This window comes from Drosophila willistoni (assembly GCF_018902025.1).
Source record: "Drosophila willistoni isolate 14030-0811.24 chromosome 2R unlocalized genomic scaffold, UCI_dwil_1.1 Seg167, whole genome shotgun sequence".
In the NCBI taxonomy this organism is placed as follows: domain Eukaryota; kingdom Metazoa; phylum Arthropoda; class Insecta; order Diptera; family Drosophilidae; genus Drosophila; species Drosophila willistoni.
Genome location: NW_025814050.1, coordinates 9,484,633 through 9,506,170, shown reverse-complemented (window position 1 = coordinate 9,506,170; position 21,538 = coordinate 9,484,633). Strand labels below are relative to the sequence as shown.

At 34.1% G+C, this 21,538-nt stretch overlaps 5 protein-coding genes across 6 annotated transcripts; 4 read left to right on the top strand and 1 right to left on the bottom strand.

The window, feature by feature from the left end:
* Positions 1-310: 310 nt before the first annotated feature.
* LOC6644290 (COP9 signalosome complex subunit 8) lies at positions 311-1,179 on the top strand. Its single transcript, XM_002067131.3, has 4 exons — positions 311-455; positions 516-580; positions 646-824; positions 892-1,179. Exons 1-4 carry the CDS (start codon positions 399-401, stop codon positions 1,140-1,142), a joined length of 552 nt encoding a protein of 183 aa, XP_002067167.1. The 5' UTR covers positions 311-398; the 3' UTR covers positions 1,143-1,179.
* A 231-nt stretch (positions 1,180-1,410) lies between these two features.
* On the top strand, positions 1,411-6,650 carry LOC6644289 (serine/threonine-protein phosphatase PP2A 65 kDa regulatory subunit). 2 transcript variants are annotated; one of them, XM_047010679.1, is made up of 8 exons: positions 1,411-1,769; positions 2,022-2,175; positions 2,468-2,886; positions 3,348-3,422; positions 3,524-4,003; positions 4,080-4,365; positions 4,438-4,710; positions 4,811-5,109. In XM_047010679.1, exons 1-8 carry the CDS (start codon positions 1,686-1,688, stop codon positions 5,014-5,016), a joined length of 1,977 nt encoding a protein of 658 aa, XP_046866635.1. In that variant the 5' UTR covers positions 1,411-1,685; the 3' UTR covers positions 5,017-5,109. The 2 variants fall into 2 exon arrangements, with proteins under 2 accessions (XP_046866635.1, XP_002067166.2); XM_002067130.4 differs by lacking the exon at positions 4,811-5,109 and adding an exon at positions 6,137-6,650 and having other exon boundaries at positions 1,413-1,769.
* Positions 6,651-9,473: 2,823 nt separating this feature from the next.
* On the top strand, positions 9,474-15,495 carry LOC6644288 (lipase member H-A). Its single transcript, XM_002067129.4, has 6 exons — positions 9,474-9,558; positions 13,409-13,609; positions 13,676-13,742; positions 13,819-14,226; positions 14,789-15,166; positions 15,237-15,495. Exons 2-6 carry the CDS (start codon positions 13,582-13,584, stop codon positions 15,379-15,381), a joined length of 1,026 nt encoding a protein of 341 aa, XP_002067165.1. The 5' UTR covers positions 9,474-9,558; positions 13,409-13,581; the 3' UTR covers positions 15,382-15,495.
* Positions 15,496-16,758: 1,263 nt separating this feature from the next.
* Positions 16,759-17,856, top strand: LOC6644287 (haloacid dehalogenase-like hydrolase domain-containing protein 2). The gene is made up of 4 exons (XM_002067128.3): positions 16,759-16,933; positions 17,004-17,300; positions 17,349-17,565; positions 17,629-17,856. Exons 1-4 carry the CDS (start codon positions 16,791-16,793, stop codon positions 17,794-17,796), a joined length of 825 nt encoding a protein of 274 aa, XP_002067164.2. The 5' UTR covers positions 16,759-16,790; the 3' UTR covers positions 17,797-17,856.
* A 20-nt stretch (positions 17,857-17,876) lies between these two features.
* On the bottom strand, positions 17,877-21,398 carry LOC6643823 (alanine--tRNA ligase, cytoplasmic). Its single transcript, XM_002067127.4, has 3 exons — positions 21,313-21,398; positions 20,034-21,048; positions 17,877-19,973 (listed from the first exon to the last, which is right to left on the bottom strand). The coding sequence occupies exons 2-3, from the start codon at positions 21,026-21,028 to the stop codon at positions 18,065-18,067; spliced, it is 2,904 nt and encodes a 967-aa protein (XP_002067163.1). The 5' UTR covers positions 21,029-21,048; positions 21,313-21,398; the 3' UTR covers positions 17,877-18,064.
* Between the last annotated feature and the right edge of the window lie 140 nt (positions 21,399-21,538).

Genomic DNA, 21,538 nt, shown 5'->3' with positions numbered 1-21,538 from the left:
AGCTTACCGTTAAAATTGAGAAAATACTGGTATTTTGCGACTTCCCTCTTTAATGTCAGAAAAGGCTAAAAAATGCATAGCTTGGTCACACTGAAATTATGCTTTTTGGAGCCATCTGTTACCGGCTAAATCATACCAGAACAATTCAATTGAAAAAATTAGTGGATATGTTTTGGGGAATTTTCTGTCTATTCGTAAATTAATTTTCAAGTTTAAGATTCTTGTCAAAGGATTCTCTGGCTAGATCAAACAACAATATCGAACTACCGAGAAAAGGCTGAAATGGCTGCACTGTGGCTAACAGTTTCGTTTATCGGAACAAGTTCAACTAGATTACTCGTTCCAAAATTGTCACTGATTTAGTCGAGCCGCAAACAATTGTTTATAAATAAAATAAAATGCAGTCAAATAAATATAAAGAGTTGCTTCAACAGCTGGAAAGTGAGGAGTTGGAGGTAATTGTTTTTAAACATGTCTGAGATGGTTAAAAATATCATATTCTGCATCTTTCATAGCACATTGAACTTACTCCTGAAGTCTATCAACAATTAATGGCCATTTATTTATATCAAAATGAATTGTAAGTCGTTTGTTGTTTAACTGCAAATATAATGTAAGCATAAATAATTTCTTTTGTTTGAACAGATCAAATGCAAAGTTGCTTTGGATGCGCATACCAGACAAGTTAAAAGTTGAAAATAAGGAACTGGCGCAGCTAAATCTTTTGAATCTGGCCCTGCATCATAACAATTATGCCGATTTTTTCAAGCACATCAATTACAATTGGAGCGAAAATGTCAAAAGCACCATTGATGATCTCTTTGGTAAATGCAATGGATTCCTCTTCATTTTTATGACAATTCAAAGTAACATTTTTTAAAACCCTTTTAGCCAAACAACGAGAGGACATATTTACATTAACCGGCAATGCTTATGTCTCGATATATGAAGAACATCTGCTCGACATGGTGCAAATGGCACCCAATGAATTGAGAACACATTGCGCCTCATTGGGTTGGACCCAAGAACAAGATGGCGATAGGGTTATTTGGTTGCCCAAAGCAAAGGAAATTGTACCCGTCCGTGGCAACGATGATCAATTGCTTAAACTAACTGAATTTGTGACATTCTTAGAAAATTAAGCTCATTAAAATTTAATAAGTTGATTTAATCCTCTAAGGAACTGGTTCATTACTCTAGTTTGAGATGTGCGGGGACCATTATTAGTCCAGCATTTCTCAAATGACCACTTTGAAAATCATCTAAGAGTTAATTGCAACCACTCAAGGCAAGTTTTATACAAAAATTACGATTTTAATTTAATTTCAACATTTGTTGCAATTGCTACTGAACTAGTGCAACAGCTGGTATCAATATGTATATACGTGAGTGTTGCCAGAGTCAGAGAGTGGGCGAATACCTTTCTGGCAACACTATAAAATAATTTTTTGCAAGCGACGTCCCATTTTTTCATTGGAAAATAAATCAGTTTTATTTAAATAAAACAATAAAAATTGGATACAGATTCTTTAGAATAACTAGAGATAGTAAGAAGCGTAAGAGTTACTACTAGTCCAAAATATTCTCAATTATCGATCAGAGGAAGGAAGGAAAGAAAGAAGAAAAAAAACCGATACCGAGTCTGGCGTTTGCATTTGTATTAGTGTGCGGAGAAAAATTAAAAAATGGCAGCGAGCGACAAATCTGTTGATGATTCTCTATATCCCATTGCGGTGTTAATTGATGAACTGAAAAATGAGGATGTGCAGGTTGGTGCAATGAAAGATCATTTAATCATTCAATATGCCATGGTCAGATAATGAAGCACGCAAAAAAAAAAATGCGTCATTGTGTGTGTATGGCAATGCGCCTACATGCATGTGTATGCGTGTTTGTGTGTGTGTCTGTATACATATGTAACGACTACACTGGCAAATGCGTTCGGGCAACTCGCTACATTTCGTCATGTTCTTTATTTTGTGTACATTTTCAATTAAAAATAAAATTTGCCATTTTCTTAGTTGCGGCTAAACTCCATCAAAAAGCTATCGACAATTGCTTTGGCCTTGGGTGAGGAACGCACACGATCAGAATTGATACCATTTCTCACGGAAACAATCTACGATGAGGATGAAGTGCTCCTGGCTCTTGCGGATCAACTTGGAAACTTTACAAGTAAGTTAAAAAATGCGAACACTAAAAATATATCTTTTAAATGTTCAGGTTAATTGACACATTGAATAAAATAAAAGGGGATTGCCCCTTAATATATATTTCGTATATATGTATTTATTTTTTTAGATAAACAACCTCTCATAAAATTTTTTATACATTTTTTTGTCATAGTTAACTAAGTGAAAAACAACATTTCAAAATTGATTTTCATTGTTATTACATTGCATTCTGTTTTATTTTATGCACATTTTTTTTCGTTGTTTTGTAAATTTTAATCAATTTTTGTTTTTAGGTCTAGTCGGCGGTCCTGAATTTGCCATGTATTTGATACCACCACTCGAGAGTTTGGCCACCGTCGAGGAAACTGTTGTACGGGACAAGGCCGTGGAATCCCTACGCACTGTGGCCGCTGAACATAATGCCCAGGATTTGGAAATTCATGTTGTGCCAACACTTCAACGTTTGGTCTCTGGCGATTGGTTCACTTCACGTACTTCTGCATGTGGCCTCTTTTCCGTTTGCTATCCACGCGTCACTCAGCCGGTGAAGGCTGAATTGCGTGCCAATTTCCGAAAACTATGCCAAGACGAGACGCCCATGGTGCGACGTGCAGCGGCCAATAAACTGGGTGAATTTGCCAAAGTCGTCGAGACCGAATATCTAAAATCTGATTTGATACCGAACTTTGTTCAATTGGCCCAAGATGATCAGGTAAACGAAATGAATCAGAAAGTTTATTTAGCTTAAGGTGAATAAAGAAAATTTTATCTTTATTGTGTCCAAAAAAACAAAAAACATAAAACAAATCTTTTTAGATAAGATACGCAAATTTTACAATCCTTTGGTTATTTCTTTTTATATAATTAAGTGTTTAAATTGGATAAGCTTGTTAAAAAGTAATTAAGACGAAAATCTGTAAACTGTTTGCACGAGAGTCAAATATTATAAGTTTTAGTAAATAAGAAAAAAGGATTAAAGTAGATTAGTGGTGTGTAATCATCTCTTTCTCAAGGAATGAACCAAGATCGATTTGACTATAAATAATGTCCGACTTACTCCTTAAAGTCATACGTTTACAACCGCCACTGAAGTTGATAGGGTTATATTTAGGCTGTTTTAATAGTTTTCTAGAATACATTGTAATATCAATCTTAAATCGTTATCTATTCCAGGATTCTGTACGTTTATTGGCCGTAGAAGCTTGCGTAAGCATTGCGCAACTGTTGCCCCAAGATGATGTTGAGCACGTAAGTAATACTGATTTATAAATTCAATATCGTTTACCATCTTTGTATATTTATTCCTTGATTAATCATCATAATATGTATACACTTATATATATATATAGTTGGTTCTTCCCACTTTGAGGCAATGCGCCAGTGACTCATCATGGCGTGTACGTTATATGGTGGCTGAGAAATTTGTTGATCTGCAGAAGGCAGTGGGCCCTGAGATAACACGTGTCGATTTGGTGCCCGCATTCCAATATCTGCTCAAGGATGCCGAAGCTGAGGTACGCGCTGCTGTTGCCACCAAGGTCAAAGACTTTTGCGCGAATCTGGATAAGGCCAATCAGGTTCAAATCATACTTAGTTCGATATTACCATATGTAAGAGATTTGGTCTCTGATCCAAATCCTCATGTTAAATCCGCATTGGCTTCTGTTATTATGGGCCTGAGCCCAATGCTGGGAGCCTATCAAACTGTGGAGCAACTATTGCCATTGTTCCTTATCCAACTGAAAGATGAATGCCCAGAAGTGCGTCTGAATATTATTTCCAATTTGGATTGTGTCAATGATGTTATCGGTATTCAGCAGCTATCCCAGGTGAGCATAATTACAATTGATATTAAAAATACATAGAGATCTATTTATAATGTTAATCTATTGTTTTCTACGCTAGTCTCTTCTACCCGCCATTGTGGAACTTGCCGAAGATTCCAAGTGGCGAGTGCGTTTGGCCATCATCGAGTATATGCCCGCATTGGCTGGTCAATTGGGACAGGAGTTCTTTGATCAAAAGCTGCGTGGTCTATGCATGGGCTGGCTAAATGATCATGTCTATGCCATTCGTGAGGCTGCTACCCTCAACATGAAGAAACTGGTCGAACAATTCGGTGCTCCATGGGCTGAACAAGCTATTATACCAATGATCTTGGTTATGTCACGCAACAAGAACTATTTGCACAGTAAGTGAAGAGACTTATTTGAAATCTACAAACAACTACAAACACTTGTTATTACTTGTCGTCTTCATTTAGGAATGACTTGTCTCTTCTGCCTCAATGTTTTGGCTGAAGTATGTGGCACAGATATTACCACAAAATTGTTGCTACCCACTGTATTGTTATTAGCTGCTGATCCTGTGGCCAATGTACGTTTCAATGTGGCTAAAACATTGCAAAAGATATCACCATTCTTGGAGGCCAGCGTTATTGATGCACAGGTGAAGCCCACACTGGATAAACTTAATGGGGATACAGATGTGGATGTTAAGCATTTTGCAGCACAAGCAATTGCTGGTATAGCAGCAGGTAAGCAACCAGGCAAACATGGGTTCCACTGGGATAGCAAAGTCCGTCTGCTATTAATCTAAATGCACACATATATCATATACTCCAATCCCCATCATAGAGATGGAATTCAATGTATTTAGAACAGCGGTGCCACCTTGTATGGGATATAAAATTGAAATGGCAATGGACTCTAAACTTATTGTGGAACCGCCGGCGCCACCCCCACCTCAGGAGGGTGATGATATTATTTCGGAATTGAATGGTCAGGCAGCTGAGAAAAAAGAGCTGCAACTGCAGCCAAGCAGCAATAATTTGGAATGTTAGAGGATGAGTAGCTACAAAATTCAATGTGCAACCGACCTCTTGTAGCCTCTTTCGATTTGTTGTTAAATGTCTGAACTTTTTGTAATATCTCAACCCACCCCACTGTGATACAATCTAACAATGATATTGTTAGAATTTTAGTTTTGTATAGAATTTGAGATAGAAACTAAAGTATACTATATCAAAGGGTAAACTCTCAATTTTTGTTGACCCTTTTATTTGACAGAAGATAAACTTTATTTGCATTACATTTTTATCATTGCTTACACTAGAGTTTTAGTCAAACTTACGCAAATTTGTTTTTAAATCAATAGTCAATCAGAATATTAGTATATTAGGGCGGGTTAATTTGTATGGAGCAAAAAAAATAAAACTACATAATTGTCCACCAGTTTCGGATTCTACAAAGAATTCTAAGACTTATCCAATAAACCATGTGTCTGAAATGTGTTTTTTTTTTGTATTTTTTTATATTTAAGGTATTAACAAAAGTACAAAATTTAAACACTTTGTAAGCATTGAAAATACCTATATATGTACAGAAATTACATGTGATTTTTATTCGTGCTACGCCCCCACCCGCCTCCTTGGGATCTATAACTTCTCACAGGGTAAAGAGAATCAATTATGTATTAATATGTATTTTTTATTTAACATTTAAAAATATGTTGCTTTTTTTTAAATACATAAATATAAATACAAAACTTTAGGCTTCTTTGCGCGGACAAGAAATGGTTTCTTGGTGAAGAAATCGGTGGATTTGTACGATCATAATTTGACCCGCCCTAATGTGTATGTTAAACAACGCTACAGTATTAGGAATACAATAGTTGATTAAACCAATGATGAAATTTTGTTGACTCAAAAAGACTTCAAAGTTTGAATTAGAAATGAGTAAAATAAAGATAGAAAAGATAGAGTATTTTGCGTGAGGTCTTTAATTTCTGAATAGAATTAGAAATATGATTATTTACTTTATTAAAATTTTACTAACTGACACTTGATTTGTCTTCCTTCTCGTTGTCAGTTGATTGTTAATTATCCATTTGTTTCAAAACCCTAACAATTGTTTCTCTCTGTTTGATGTTCAATATGTTTTTTTTCTCATTTACTTTTGCAGCGTAATCAATCTTCTTGCATCTTTTTTATTCTATTTTTAAAATGTATGTAATTTAATGCCGGAAACAAAAAAATATAAAATTATGAAGCAACACTTAAGAATGGCAAATTGTAGTGGAGCCACAACTCACCATCGTTAACACCACAACCACCACCAACACACACCCCCCATCCCCTGCAATTAGTGTAAAACGCTAAAGCTGGAGCTGGAGCTTCTCTCTCTCCCTCTGCGGTCTGGTTGAGGCCTAAAGCAACTGCATCATCAAAACAGTCTACAGCTAGAAAGGAACAGTTTGGAAGCCAAGTCGGCAGCTTGGGAGGAATCAACCACAACATAATGCGACACAAGAAAACATTATTACTTACATACTTATATTCTTATATTATATAACATTAAATTACCACATAGGCATACAAACAAAAATCATTATAAAACAAAACAAAAAACCACAAAAAAGAAATGTAGAGTTGAATATTTGATCGCATCTGAATGCAAAATAAAAAATTAAATAAAATTCTGTAGACAAATTGCATTTATATTTTTTTCAGATTTTCTAGCTGTTAGGCTGGTGATGATCCATTAATCACAGGTATCTTTAGTTTGATCCGTATTTAAAATATATATATTTATGATCATATCAAACATATTAGATCCAAAATTCACATAATTGGTAAGTATTGCTCGTTAATATTCAACTTTAATAATTGTGGTGTTCATTATTCTATAAACTTTTACGATCATCTTAATCCTAGCTAGAAATATAGATCTTTATATTATACCATGATATTTTAAGATGAGAGATATCAATTTTAATTTAATATATATATTATAATTATATATTTGAATTTCAATTTAACAATTATATATATTATTAGCCAAGTCAGAGGATAATATATAAATATTTGTTCTTCAACAATTATGATGTCAAGCACATTAAACTTAATTTTCATATATTTAAATGAAATTTATAAAGGTGAATGACATTTTTTACACTATCACTTAACTTTCATTAAAATAAACTATCATAAATCATGCGTCTTTGAAGCTAATGTCACAAAAACAGTTTAATGTAATTATAAGTCATTTTGTGCATTATTTCTTAAGTAATACTGTCAATTTTAATTTGAAGCATTCGACCATATCTTGATTCCCATGTTTACGCTTGGATCAAAAGTTAAATAAGTTAACCCATGACGTGTCTACATTATACTTAAAGGTTTTTACAAATATTCTGAATAATGACTAATGGCAATTCCGAAAGAGTTTACAGAATTATGTGATAGAAAAATGTAATGCCTTAAGCCACAGTGAACTCTTCTAAAACTAATTTAATTTTGAATATATTTCAAATGTGTTCTTCATGAAAATAAGGCATGGGCAGATTGAAAAAGATGTTTTTAGAAAAAAAATCTCATTTTCTGCCAAAAAAATTGGAGCGAAAATGGCTGGAAATATAAGATTGAAATAAAAGTATGTTAATTTTTTCTAAAATTGTCAACTTTTACGATGTCAACCCAGGTGCAAGTGTGGATTGATTTAATTAATTTACTAAATTTTCACATTTTCTGTTCTTAATAAGCTCGTAAAGGTGAAGAATGTCTTTGAAAGACAAGAGTTCTATATCAGGTGGGCAAATTGGCAAATACCTTTTAACCATTTTAGGTAAAATGCCAAATTTGGTAGAACAACTTGTCTTAACAATTAAAATGTCATAATAAATTTAAATTATAATGGGTGTGGTCACATAATAAGTCTCAGTTTAATGTAATTTGGTTAATCTTGGAAATGCCTCTTATAATTTTGTTTATGCCCATTGTAATTCGAAAAAACGTGGCTAAGTCGTTTTTGGTTACACTGTTGAAAGAAAAAATAGACTAACTTAACTTTAAAAATCAATTATTCCGTATTGATCCGCATTCCTTTTTTTTTTAAGTGCAATAATTGATTTGCACTAAAACGTAGCATGAAAACAAATAAAATCAACCATTAGCTTTAAATCAAACATAAATGAATGTTTAGATATCAACCATTCTATATAAAAAAAGTTGGATCAGAATGTCACATTAAAACTAAATAACATGTCTGAGTCTTATAAATGTTTAATGGATTGTCATAAAACTTAACATAATGAAAACTAATAGTTTTTTTAAGTTGAAAATAAACAAAAGAAACTTTTTAACCTAAATTAATTTCCCAAATTTTTTAAAAACTGGTCAGCATTACGGATCTTAACAAATATCGATTTGTGCCTTAAGGCCCTCTCAAGTCTTACAATTAATGGATTAAAATAGTTGTCGTTTCTATTATTTCTTTCAGCATTCTATTTAACTTGTATTAATAATTGCTAGAAAACATTTACATACAAATATAATATATAGTTAATGCACAAACACTACAGATTTTACATTTTTAATGATGTCGAAATGACAAATGGCCAATATACAGTTGTTAAAACGATTTAAAGTGCATAAGTAAATAAGTTCTAAACAAATAGACTAGACTACAATCTAAAACTGTTTTTACCCTCAAAAGGCACTTATTTTAGTAAGTAGTATTTTAGTTTTTGACCCAAATCTATTTTTCAATTTAACAAAAAATTATCAGTAAGGAAGGGACGGAGTGTTAATTATATTAGTAGTCACTTTAAAATTAAAAGCAAAATAATTTTTATTTAGGACATACATAGAATCGGCAATGTCAAATATTTAATAATAGTTTTCTATAAAATCATTAAAACTGCAATTTTTTTATAGAAAAATTTCCCAAGGCTTTTCCCAATTTTTTCAAATATTCAAAAATTATTTTTAAAAGTTAATAAATTTAAGTCAGTGACAAAGTCTTAAACCCTTGAAATTTATTTTTGTAATTTAAAAAAATATTTCTAGCCTTTCGCCATTTCGCAAAAACTAAAAAAAATATTTTAATGATATATGTAATTATAAGAGAGTAAAGCTTTATTCTTATAATTAAAAAAAAAATAATATAAAATTTTAAAAGTTAATTTAAGTCAGTGACAATGTCCTTATCCCTTTAAATTTATTTTTATAATTTAAAATTTTTTTTTTATTTATTTCCCAAAAACTAAAACATATGTTTTAATGATATAATTATAAGTATAAAGCTTCACTTATTCTTATAATTTAAAAATATAATAAATTATTTTTAATTTTTTTTCCATTCAATTTTTCCTATAAAAATCCTTAAAATATTAAGACTGAGTCAGTGCTTTTCAGCCCCAAAATTTTGTTGCTTAGTGTTCGCTTGTCAGATTGTTGTTTTGTTTATTTCAACGCGAGGCGAGCGAAAAAAAATGCGACGAGATCAGTTTTGCTTGGACGATTGCGGTGTTTGTTACGCGCTTGGTTATGGTCTCATCGTGGCCCTCCTCTCCGATGTTGATTGAGATTCTTTCTATATAGCGCGTACGTAAATTTTGTGTACATACTTTAATTTAATGATCAAATGCCAATGCAAGTGTTCATTTTAAATTGAAATCATTTAAAATCAATATTGATAGTTGGTATGCAAATTGCTTTTCCAAGTGCCATTGAGTTCAACATGCCAATAAGAGAAAGACAGAGAGAGAGAGAGAGAGAGAAAGTCAAGAGGCAAAATTTCTTGTGATTTGTGGTTAAAATGGGGAAGGCAATAAAGGTTTCGATTTTGTTACTATAATTATGAGGACCGACCCTATCTATTAGACAGTACATACATATATATAAAACTGTGTGTGTGTGTGCGTGTGTGTATGTAAGAGTCATTATCAATTTTACTTGCCAATACCCCGTAGTGTTAAATTATAAAAAGGTAGTTCAAAGTCGTCCAAATGTTTGTGCTTACTGACCCCATTAATATACAGTGCCAAAAAAAGAGACTACACAGTGGAGAAGCCTTTGCTTGCATTATAATTGTGTCCATTATGCGAGTTTTTACTGTATGTATGTAGGTATATGTAGCAAAAACTACGTCAATGCTTTTTGCTTAAAATAAATAAATCATCAGTTTACTCGACTTACATATTAAAAATAAAAAGCGGGCATATTTATAAGCAAAGATTAAATTTAATGCTGTGAGTTGAGATTAAGTCGAAAGTTGATAAACCATATAATGTAAATCCTTAATTCAAAAGTTTGTCCAAAAATTGATTTAGAACTTTAATTTTTAAATGCCGATACTTCAATACTGAAAACAAATGTTGTCAACAAATCTTTCATAACAAAAAGCAGCTAATTATTATTTTTTAATGATTTTCATGATGATATTATTTTTACAATTAGACATTGGTTAATATTAAATGAAGTTTATTTAGTATACACAAAATAATTTCATATAGGACATATTTATATTCATATATTTATTTTATTTAATAAATAGATTAGATTAGATTCCTTTAGGAAAAGGTGTACCAAAATTTACTAAAGAATTAATTTTGATAGGAAACACAGGTTAATGGTCTATTAATTCGTGAATTTTGAAACACCCTTGAACAGTTCGAATTTAGTAAACTATATTCCACATTTTCTTCTTTAACATTCTACTTTTAAGTCTTATAACGCCCCACGAAAAACACCGTCTCTTATGATAAAATAAAAACTTTTAGCAGGTGATTTTTGCATAGTTCTAAGAGTTCAGTTTGGAGTCACCTTATAGCACATACATAGTCCCAATTAATTATCATCTAAGCCTATCTATGGGTGAGAAGGTTTTGTTTTTTAAGTACAACTTATAAAAACTAAAGGGTATTGCAAAAGTCTAGCTTGAATACTTGAATATGCATGAGGGTTTTTTATTTTACTTTTTTGGACGACGCCAAATTGCCTGCCGCCAGTTCCCTCCCCCGCTTGATTTGGAACCCCAAAAAGAATTGTCTGGCGTCCGGCTCCGGCTCGGCATCGACATCGGCCGGCGCACATTAATTACGCGGATATGTCAACTATTTTCAGTTTACTTGCCCTGGTGGTCGCACTTTGTGATCAAGTGGCGCGTTTTATTAAACGTTTCTGCCGACTCGCGATTAAGTTTATTTTTTTTTACGTATCGCCATACTTTTGCCTAGTGTTTAATGCTTGTCGTTTATCAGTTGGCTAATTTCCCACTTCTACTGTCCCACTCTTCCTTTTTTTTTTGGCTATTTGTTAATCATGAAATGTTGTAAATTGAAGTGCTTTTATTTATGTTCATATATAAATCGTCTGCAGGCTAAAAATGAATTTAGAAATCGTGAAAAGTGAGAGAGACACATACGAGCTATGTATATTATTTCATATGAAACTAAAACTACATTCCTTTCAATCGACCTCCCCAACTTCAGTTTGCTGTAATAGCCGGTTTATATGTTGTTTTTTTTTTCTTGTCATATGGTGCAATCTGTGTTTGTATATACATATGTACTTACAGTGGAACTTGCTTTTTGATGGGCCACTTAACATGTAAGAGGTTCACTTAGTTGAATATTACCTTACTTATTACCTTGGAAACAGTGTGTAAATTTACTCAAACCAATTGCAACTGCAATTCGGCTAAACTTGTTTAATTCAAGTAAACATTAGAAACTTGTCCTCAACTCGTATGTTGGAGTTTCGTAATCTGTTTTGCTTTTCATAATTAATGAGAATTTTAGTTAATTTGAAGAAGTTATTAGAGTTTTAGAGGCCCAAATAAAATTTTTTTAAATTTTTATAAACTGAAATTATTGATTGAAACATTTTACAATCAAATCAAGCTTATGAAAACCAAAATTTTTTGACTCTTTCAAAAGAAGTTATATTAAAGATATCTCAAAATATGTATCTCACATTAAAAAAAAAAAACAAAAATTATAAGTTAAAAATTACCATGAGAATTTTGATTAAAAACCACAGGAATATAGAATATAAAAAAAAGCAACACAAGTTGTTAAAATTTGACTTTTTTGTGCAAGGTTTTCAAATTCATTTCTAGCTTTGTCAATATTTCCACAGGTTAAATACTGGATAAAACATAAAAACAACAAAAAAATAAAGAACAAAAATAATAAATTGTTAAAGAGTTTTCGAATTCTTCCGTTTTGAATATTGCAAAATGTTGGCAAAGGACATGTTCTTCACATTGGATTACTATATTTTTTCAAATGGTGTTTATAGAGATTTAATAAATGTAGTTTTATGAAAGACTTATCTTGCCTTGTTAAGGATATATCAAATTATGTACATACATGCACATCTCAAAATGCTTAAAAAAACAAGACTTAACAGGGGGAAACAAATTAACAAGAAATTTTTATTTTTATGATTTTTGAAACCTTTGAAAAATTACTTCAAAAAAATGCAGGAAATAAAAATTCTTTATTAAAATCATGTCAGATTTTGAGATGCTTGGAAGAATATGATTTCCAAAAAACGTATTTCTCAAAAATAAATTTACTTGAATCAATTTGAATACTTTATTCCACATATTGCAATCTATCTAAGTCCTAAGTAATTGATCCTAAGTACTAGATTAAAAACAAATAAACGCCCTGAATTTTGGTATCATATTAAGTTTGAGTCATTTGTTTTAAATACTGCAACCTATCTTAATTCTATTAGACAAAATATAGATAGACAAAAAACCAATTAACACCTTGAATTTGTGTGTCATATTAGGTTTGGTTCAATTTAAATTACCCCAAATATGTGCATGGATAAAAGGTCTATAAACATACATAAGCCCTATTAACATCTTTAATTTAACTGCAATATTAGGTTCGACTTAATTTCGAAATCCACCTAACATTTTTTTAAACAAATAAAACGACTATGAACATCGTGAATCTTTCTTTCACATTAGACTGTATATAAATATAACTCTACCAATAATAACGAACTGCACTATAAATGTGCACAGCTGTCCAAATGGCTATTTAATTGCTATAAAACTTTCGGATCGAATAGCCTTTTATTGGCCCCACCCTTTCTTATCGGATATTGTTGTTGAAAGGGATCCGCTATCGTTCATCTGAAATTCATTCACCTTTACCTATATTAAGAGAAAAACTGAGTATGGTTCGATAATCTAGTTTATGTCCACTTCTCATTTCGTATTCATGTTAATGCGTCACTCCATTGGCTTAGTCAACAGGATTATAGGTCATTTCGTGTTACCTTACGTGGGCAGCTCAATATTTTTCAGCAATCATAGGGAATTTTATGCCTCATAATGCTAAAAACATCAGACCTATTTTATCTTATCGCTAAATAATAGGAAATATAAAGAAAAAAAAGTTAATTTGATTAATTTGAATTTGCTTTTAAGCCAAGTGGATTTATAAATTTACGAAGCGGATACTTCAGTTTTGGTTAATCAGTTCATTGGAGTGGAAGTGACTAGAGCGAGTGCCTACCCAATCTTTTATTGGTTCTACACGTAATCAATAACAGTATATTTCCCATTCTATATCATTGTATGGACTAGTATCAGCACTAACAATGCACAAGGCTATAAAAAATAAATCAAGTAAGTTCATCTGCTTTAATTTACATTTCATTCACTTAACTAATTAAATTTTACAAAAATTTTCAGGGTTACTTTGTGGCCTTAAAAACTCAAAGGCCGATCTAAGCACAGCAAAGTTTATATTATATTACGGGTAAGTGTAATAATGGCAAAAAAACAACAACAAAAAAACCGAGAAAAAATTAAAAATTCTTATCATTCAAATATAGACCCACAGTTGCCGATAGTGATATCTATGATCTTCATGATTCTAAAAGCCTATTGGAGGATGAAAATTTAAATTTGTCAAAGAATACAGTTTTGTATTTGCATGGCTATCTAGAAGATCCGGATGTGGAGAGTATACATGTCATAGCCGAGGCCTATTTGGAGCGTACGGATACAAATCTAATTGTCTTGGATTGGGGTGAACTGGCCGATGGCAATTATATGTTTGATGCTGTTGTCAATGCCAAACAATTGGCACCAGAATTGGCCAAAGTTTTGCTAGAAATGTTTGATCATGGCTTGGATATTGAGAAATTTCATATAGTTGGCCATTCGTTGGGCGGCCAAATGGCTGGAATCATAGGTCGTGAGATTTTTAAACGTACCAAAGGTGTGCGCAAGATAAAAAGGTATGGCCAAAGATAATATAAATATCATGAACTTTTTATCACTATCATTAACTCTTTATCAGTGAATACAGAATTACATAATGTTAATACATAGCTCAATATTGGAGGCTATCTCTCTTGTACACACCATTGAGATTCTAATAATCTCTTTCACAGGCATAGCATTGTAGATTCATATATATTTTCTATATAATAGACTCTTCCGAACGATCCGATTTTCACATATGTCCTGCATGCCTCAAAGTCAAGCTTGAATACTAAGTTGGGTAATAGCTCAACAATTTAGAGACTCCTTTGGATAGAAACAGACAGACAGACATTGATTAGGTTTATTTTACCTTTCATAAGGACACCTAAAAACATTGAGTCAATGAAATTTCCAAACAAAAAATGTATTCATTTTAGAAAAATCCTCAACATTTAGAAAATCCAAAACAAACAAATCGTAGGGAGTTACATCTTTTAGACCAAGGCATTATACGGATAATTTCAGTTTATATATACATAAGTTCAACTGTAATATTTGAGAATTTTGTTCTTAAAATTGATTTTTCTGTTTTAGAATTTCCGCTTTAGATCCTGCCTTTCCATTGTTTTATCCTTTGGGTGGTCATTTAAATGCAAACGATGCCGAATTCGTTGATGTCATTCACACCGATGCCTGGCTATATGGTGCCCCAACAAGTACAGGAACAGCAGATTTCTGGCCAAATAGCGGTGGCACTCTACAACCTGGTTGCCCAAAACGTAATTACAAAATGCTCAGCGATAATGATTTATCAAGTCATCGGCGTAGTTGGTGGTTTTGGGCCGAAAGCGTTTCCGATCGTTTCCCCATTAAATTTGATGCTGTTCCCTGTAAAAGTTGGTCGGATTTTAAGCAAAACAAAACTATGGAAACTTGTGCTCCCATTGTAATGGGTCATCACTGTCCAACGTCGTGAGTTTTTATCAAGTAAAATATCATATATATGCTCTTTGTAATATACAAATTGAATATATTTTTTTAGAATTCATGGCAACTTTTACTTACAAACGAATGGTCAAACACCGTTTGCACGTGGCAAAGAGGGCACTGTCTATGTGGAACCCAAGGAACTTTTAGGAAATACGCATAGTAACATTTGTGAAGCACCACAGACTATAGTTAAGTAACTCATAAATACCTCCCAGCCAGATGCAGGAACCAATTACATTGTAAAAATGTATAGAAAACTATTTTGTCATACATATCACATCACCGAAATATATCTGAGAACTGTTTTAAAACTTCGTCATTTTTTTTCATTTATGTAATAACACGATAAATACTTAAAGTGAGATTAATCCCTTTAAAAGGGGAAATTTAACTATAATACCTAAAAGCACAAGTCAAGAAATATTTCAAAATTATGTCCAATATATTGAATTGCTGAACTTTCCAACGCCTAAAGTATGGACGAATTATAGAAAGAAAAGGATGGAGACGCGATATTTATAATCTATTGACTTATTTATTTATGAAATGAAAAACAAATAAATTGGAATGAAGACTTAAATTTTATATCCCGCCAACTTTGTTAGATCTTGATTGGATATACATATGTATATCCCTATATATGTAACTAAAGATTATGCAGATATAAGAATGCCTTCTGACAATATATTTTACCAGATTAGATCTTTGTTTAGACTATTAGAAATCGGAATTTTTAACTTTCGACTCTAGAGTCTCGAGCCAATTTTACAGATGATATCCCGTAATTCTGGGCTTAACATGTTTACCAGAATTAAGTATTGAAATATTAAAGAGAGAGTGTATTGTATCGTGGTAAAATCCCATGTTTAACCCCGAAAAATTACAATTTTGTTTTAATTTTTCAGTTCTTTGCAGTCAAAAATTAAAAAAATAACGATTTTCAAAAATATTTTGTACTAACAGCAATTAGAAATGCTAAATATAATAAAAGGCGCTTAAATTGTTTACAGCATTTCAGAAAATAATGCATATTTAATAGTTAGCAGTTTCTCACACCAACGACCCTTATATAATTGATTCGATATGTCATTTTAAGTACTTAATTTTACTGCATTTTGAACACAAGTATGCGCTATTGTTAATTTCAGGTAAGTAATAATAGATGTGGCTTGTTAATTGTAATTCAAAATTATGATATTACTGATAAGGGTAAATTTATTATTGGTTATAGACCATTAAAATAAATAAGACGACAAAAAATTAATTCTTCTTAATAAGAATGAGTGTTTCAACGTTTAAATATTATTTTTCTTATAAACAGTCATGACCAACAAGCTAAAATCTTGTCCTCTTTTTGTTTGGACAGATTTCTGTATTCAAAAACAAGTAATTTTCTAAAAAAGTACGTTCAATTAAATATATACGAATTTCTAATAATGGTTTGTCTCATCAATGCCGAATTGAATAAAAGTATTTTAATATAAATGAATTTTTATTTTTGATAATTTCCAAAAGTTTAAATTGCGATAAGCTTGAATCGATACCCTTGCCAGGGTTGAACTTCGATACTTTTGTAGGTTATTTAGTTAAAGTTAAACTGAAATAAATGTTTTTGTCTTTTGGATTGAGACGTTATAGAAACTATTGCATATTTCGAAAAATGTCAATAAAAGCTGCCCTAATAGATCTTAGCGGCACCTTACATGTGGAGGATGAGCCAACACCAAATGCTATTGAGGCATTGACCAAGTAAGCAAGACCACGTATGAATAGAATCTTTAAAAAGAGATTACTGATATTTACCAGATCAATTCAACAGATTACGAAATGCCGGAGTGAGGGTAAAATTTGTTACCAACACCACCAAAGATTCAAAGACCACTCTGCACTCTAGGCTATGCAAGATTGGCTTCCAGCTAGAAGCCTCAGAGATCTATAGTTCCTTGAGTGCTGCTGTGGCATTTGTGGAAACTGAAAAACTAAATCCTTACTATCTATTATCCGATGATGCTCGTCAAGATTTCCCCCAAGAAGATACAACTAGACCACATGATTCAGTTGTTGTGGGTTTGGCTCCTAATGCTTTCAACTATGATCAACTTAACAAAGCTTTCAAGTAAGCAAACTTTGATACGTATTGATTTATATTCATTTAAATCTATAGTGTGTTGCTCCAGCAAAAGAGTCACAAACTTGTGGCCATTCATCAGGGCAAATATTATAGACGAGCAGATGGCTTGGCCTTGGGTCCTGGTTGTTTTGTCAAGGGCTTGGAATATGCAACAGGTTGTTCGGCTCAAGTGATTGGCAAACCGAATCCTTATTTCTTTAAAGGTGCTCTGGCTGGTCTGGATCCAGCATTTTGTGTCATGATAGGTGATGTATGTATCAATATCTGATGCCATTCTCTTGGGAAGATTGCATTATACATTTATCCATTTTAGGATGCCAATGATGATATTGTTGGTGCCATGAGTCTTGGAATGCAGGGAGTACTCGTCAAGACTGGCAAATATTTACCAGATGTTGAGGTTACACCTCCACCAACAGCTTTAGTAGACAATTTTTCAAATGCTGTCGACTGGATTATTGAAAAGAACTCAAAATCCTAAACAAAACATCAATTATTTTGTAAATGCTATTTAAAAGATAAAAAAATTACCAATAAAATAAAAAATTAAAACAATGTTGGTTATTTTTAGAAAGTTTACAAAAGCTTGTATTACTTTATTTGATAAATAAGCCAAAAATTCAATGTAAATGCTGTTTGGAACAGTCCCACATCTGGAGTATAGTATGTATGTGTGTCTGCATATGTAATTATAATTTTGAGTAATCAAAGGCCAAAGATTATGCGAGTCTTTTTTTCTTTTCTTCAATTTAAGCCAATTTAGTTTGGGCAAATTTAGTGGCCAATTGAAGTATTTCATCGACGCTCTCGTAATTTGTGCCCGATGCTTGAGCTGATTCTGGTTTTCCACCACCCTTACCACCAAGAGATTGAGATAAATGCTGAACCCATTCGTTGGCTTTTAGACCCTTCTCCACAGCACTCTTGGGCACTGAGCTGAGGCAAAAAATCTTCTTGGAATCCACATCGACTGAGAAGAACATGGCAGCAGTGTCGGGTAACTGGCTTCGCACCTGTTTGAGGGCAGCATCCAAAGCCTTGGTATTGTTGTAGGCCTCCAGTTGTTGAACCAAGACAGTAGCAGTGGGATTCTCTTCGCACAATGCCTTTGCGCGCTCCACAACAGTTACAGAGACCGCGGCACGCAAGGCACGCTCCTTATCGTCGAGTGTTTTCTTCAGAGATTTAAGCAAATTACGCATTTCATCCTTTTTCACATACGGTATGGTAGCATGAGAAATTTGTTCGGTTAGTTCAACAATTTGCTTGACATGTTGCTTAGAGTCCTTGCCCGTAGTATCGGCCTCTATGGTAGCCTTAAGTGTGACAATTTCTTGTTCGAATTGTTCCGACTTTTTGATTGCTTTTATAGCCTCCGGACCAGTCAAAGCCACAATGCGGCGTATGCCCTTGGCAATGGCCTCTTCGCTGCTAATAACAAAGTCCATAATATGACCAGAGCGTCGCAGATGAGTGCCACCGCAAAATTCAACAGATGTGTTGTCGCCAGCTTCGCCATTGGGCTGCTCTTCGAGTTGCTCAACGGGTACACCGAATGAAATAACACGCACTGGATCCGGATAGACCTCATCGAAGACGGAACGCAGACCTCTTATGCTTTTAGCTACAGCCAACTTCGATTCCTTGGCATAAATGGGAACATTCTTGTAGACCATCTGCCGGGTAAGCTCCTCGGTCTTGGCGACCTGTTCAATGGTCATCGCTCCCTTGGTATTAAAATCGAAACGCAGTTTCTCGGGTACAACCAATGAACCTTTTTGTTCTGTATCCTTGCCCAGTACCTGGAGGAGGCAATGGTTTAAAGCATGTGTGGCTGAATGATTCTTCATGGTAAGCCAACGGCGGGTCACATCAATGTGCAGCTGAAGATCATCGCCAACGGCTAAAGTGCCCTCAACGACACCAATATGCAGAATGTAACCACCACGATTGTAGACACGATCTACCAGAAACTCATTGGCCTCATCGTTCGCCTTCACAAGAGCACCTTGATCATAGATTTGACCACCACTCTCTGCATAGAAATTGGTGTTGTCTAGAACAATTCCGGCCTTCTGTCCGTTGCTAATAGACTGAACAAACTGATTCTCAAAACGAATGGCCAAAATTTTACTGCTGCATGTCTCATAGTTGTAGGGTGAATCACGCTCCTCCGACTCGGCTTCGTATTTGTATTTAAATGAATCATTTGTAGTGGGAACTCCTTGATCCTGGAGCTGTGATATTGCATGTACATCAAGATTGATTTCCTCAATCTTACTGGATCCCTTGCCCTGAGATAGAATGTACGAGTTTTGTTTGGCTGCTTCATAGCCAGCCATATCGATTTCAAGTGATTTTTCTTCCGCCATCAGTTGGGTAAGATCTACAGGGAAGCCATAGGTATCATACAAACGCCAGGCCACATCACCTGGAATGATCTTCTGGTCGGCACCCAATTTCTCAATGGTGCGATTAAGTAAATTACGACCACGTGTTAACGTTTTCAAGAATTGTTGCTCCTCCTCGTTGATGATATCAATAATATGTTGGGGGTCCTTTTTCACCTCTGGGAAAGCATCGCCAAGCAGCTCAACAACAGTATTCACCAATGAGGCAAACATGCCTGGCTTGGCCTTTAATTTCTCAGTGGCATAACTGAAAATTGAATCAAATAGTGAGGGAATTCGTTTGAAACGGACTTCTACTTTGACTTACCGCACAGCACGTCTTAAAATACGGCGAAGAACATAGCCACGACCAGTGTTATCGGGAGTACCGCCATCGGCAAGGGCAATAGTTATGGTCCTGGCGTGATCTGCTAGTACACGGTAAGCCATATCAATGCCGTCACTATCATCGGCTCCAACACGTCCCTGATAGGCCGGTGCTCCAGTTGAACTCTGAATATGCTCGAACAGCGGTTGAAACAAATCTGTATCATAATTGGAACGTTTATTTTGGATAACAGAAACCAGACGCTCAAATCCCATGCCACAATCTATGTGCTTTTTGGGCAATGGCTTCAGACTGCCATCAGATTCGCGATTGTATTGGATAAACACAAGATTCCATATCTCCAAAACATCGGGATCGTCCTGATTGACTAACTCGGGTACACTTCGTCCTCCAATGCGATCAAAATGCAATTCCGAACATGGACCACAGGGTCCTGTCTCACCCATTTCCCAGAAATTATCTTTCATGCTGCCTGGCAAAACGTGCTCAGGTTTTATTCCCAAATCCAACCACAATTGCTTGCATTCTAGATCCGGCTCCAGGCCGCTGGCTTCATCGCCACCAAAATATGTCACATACAAGCGATCCTTGGGCAATTTAAGACGATCCGTAAGGAATTCCCAAGCCCAAGTGCAAATCTCCTTTTTGAAATAATCACCAAAGGACCAATTGCCCAACATCTCAAAGAATGTGTGATGATACACATCCTTGCCCACATCGTCCAGATCATTATGCTTGCCACCAGCACGAATACATTTCTGAGTGTTGGCCACACGAACCCACTTGGACATCTCGCTGTTGGGATCAGCAATACCCAAAAAGATAGGCTTAAATTGATTCATGCCAGCATTGGCAAACAATAGAGTGGGATCATCTAATGGTATTGTACTCGACGAATGGACATAAATGTGCTTCTTCTCTTTAAAGAAGCCCAAATAGGCATCGCGCACCATTTTGGCTGTCATAAACTGCATTTTGCTGCTGTTCCGGTGGACTGTTGAACCAAAAAAGGAAACGAAATAAGGTTAGTTTTCTGGCTCACTCTATTTGCCACGCGACAATTGAGGTCCCCAGCCCCCAAAAACTCCTCTTGGCCAAAAAAAATTCAAGCAAGTGAAAGTGCAATGTTCGTCGGCGTGAGCAAATTGCACAAGTTTAAACCAATTCGTTATTCAGCTCACGCTTTGCTTGTGATTAAATTAGATGCTTACGTTGTGGACTACTCTCCAATGTTATTTTACACAATCGTATTACTCACCTTTCGGCAATAAATGCAAATACAAAACAATCAATTTCGTCAGCCAGCTGCAACAACGTGTAAGCACAGACCGAGTACTCGATATTTTCAGCGGCTAAAACCAGGGATGCAGCTCATTTCAAATTATATCGATATTTCGGATGTTATTGCTTTCCTTTTATGTTATTCACACAAACTAAACAACTTGTACAATGTTGTATCAGCTTGGTATAAAAATTGCATTGGT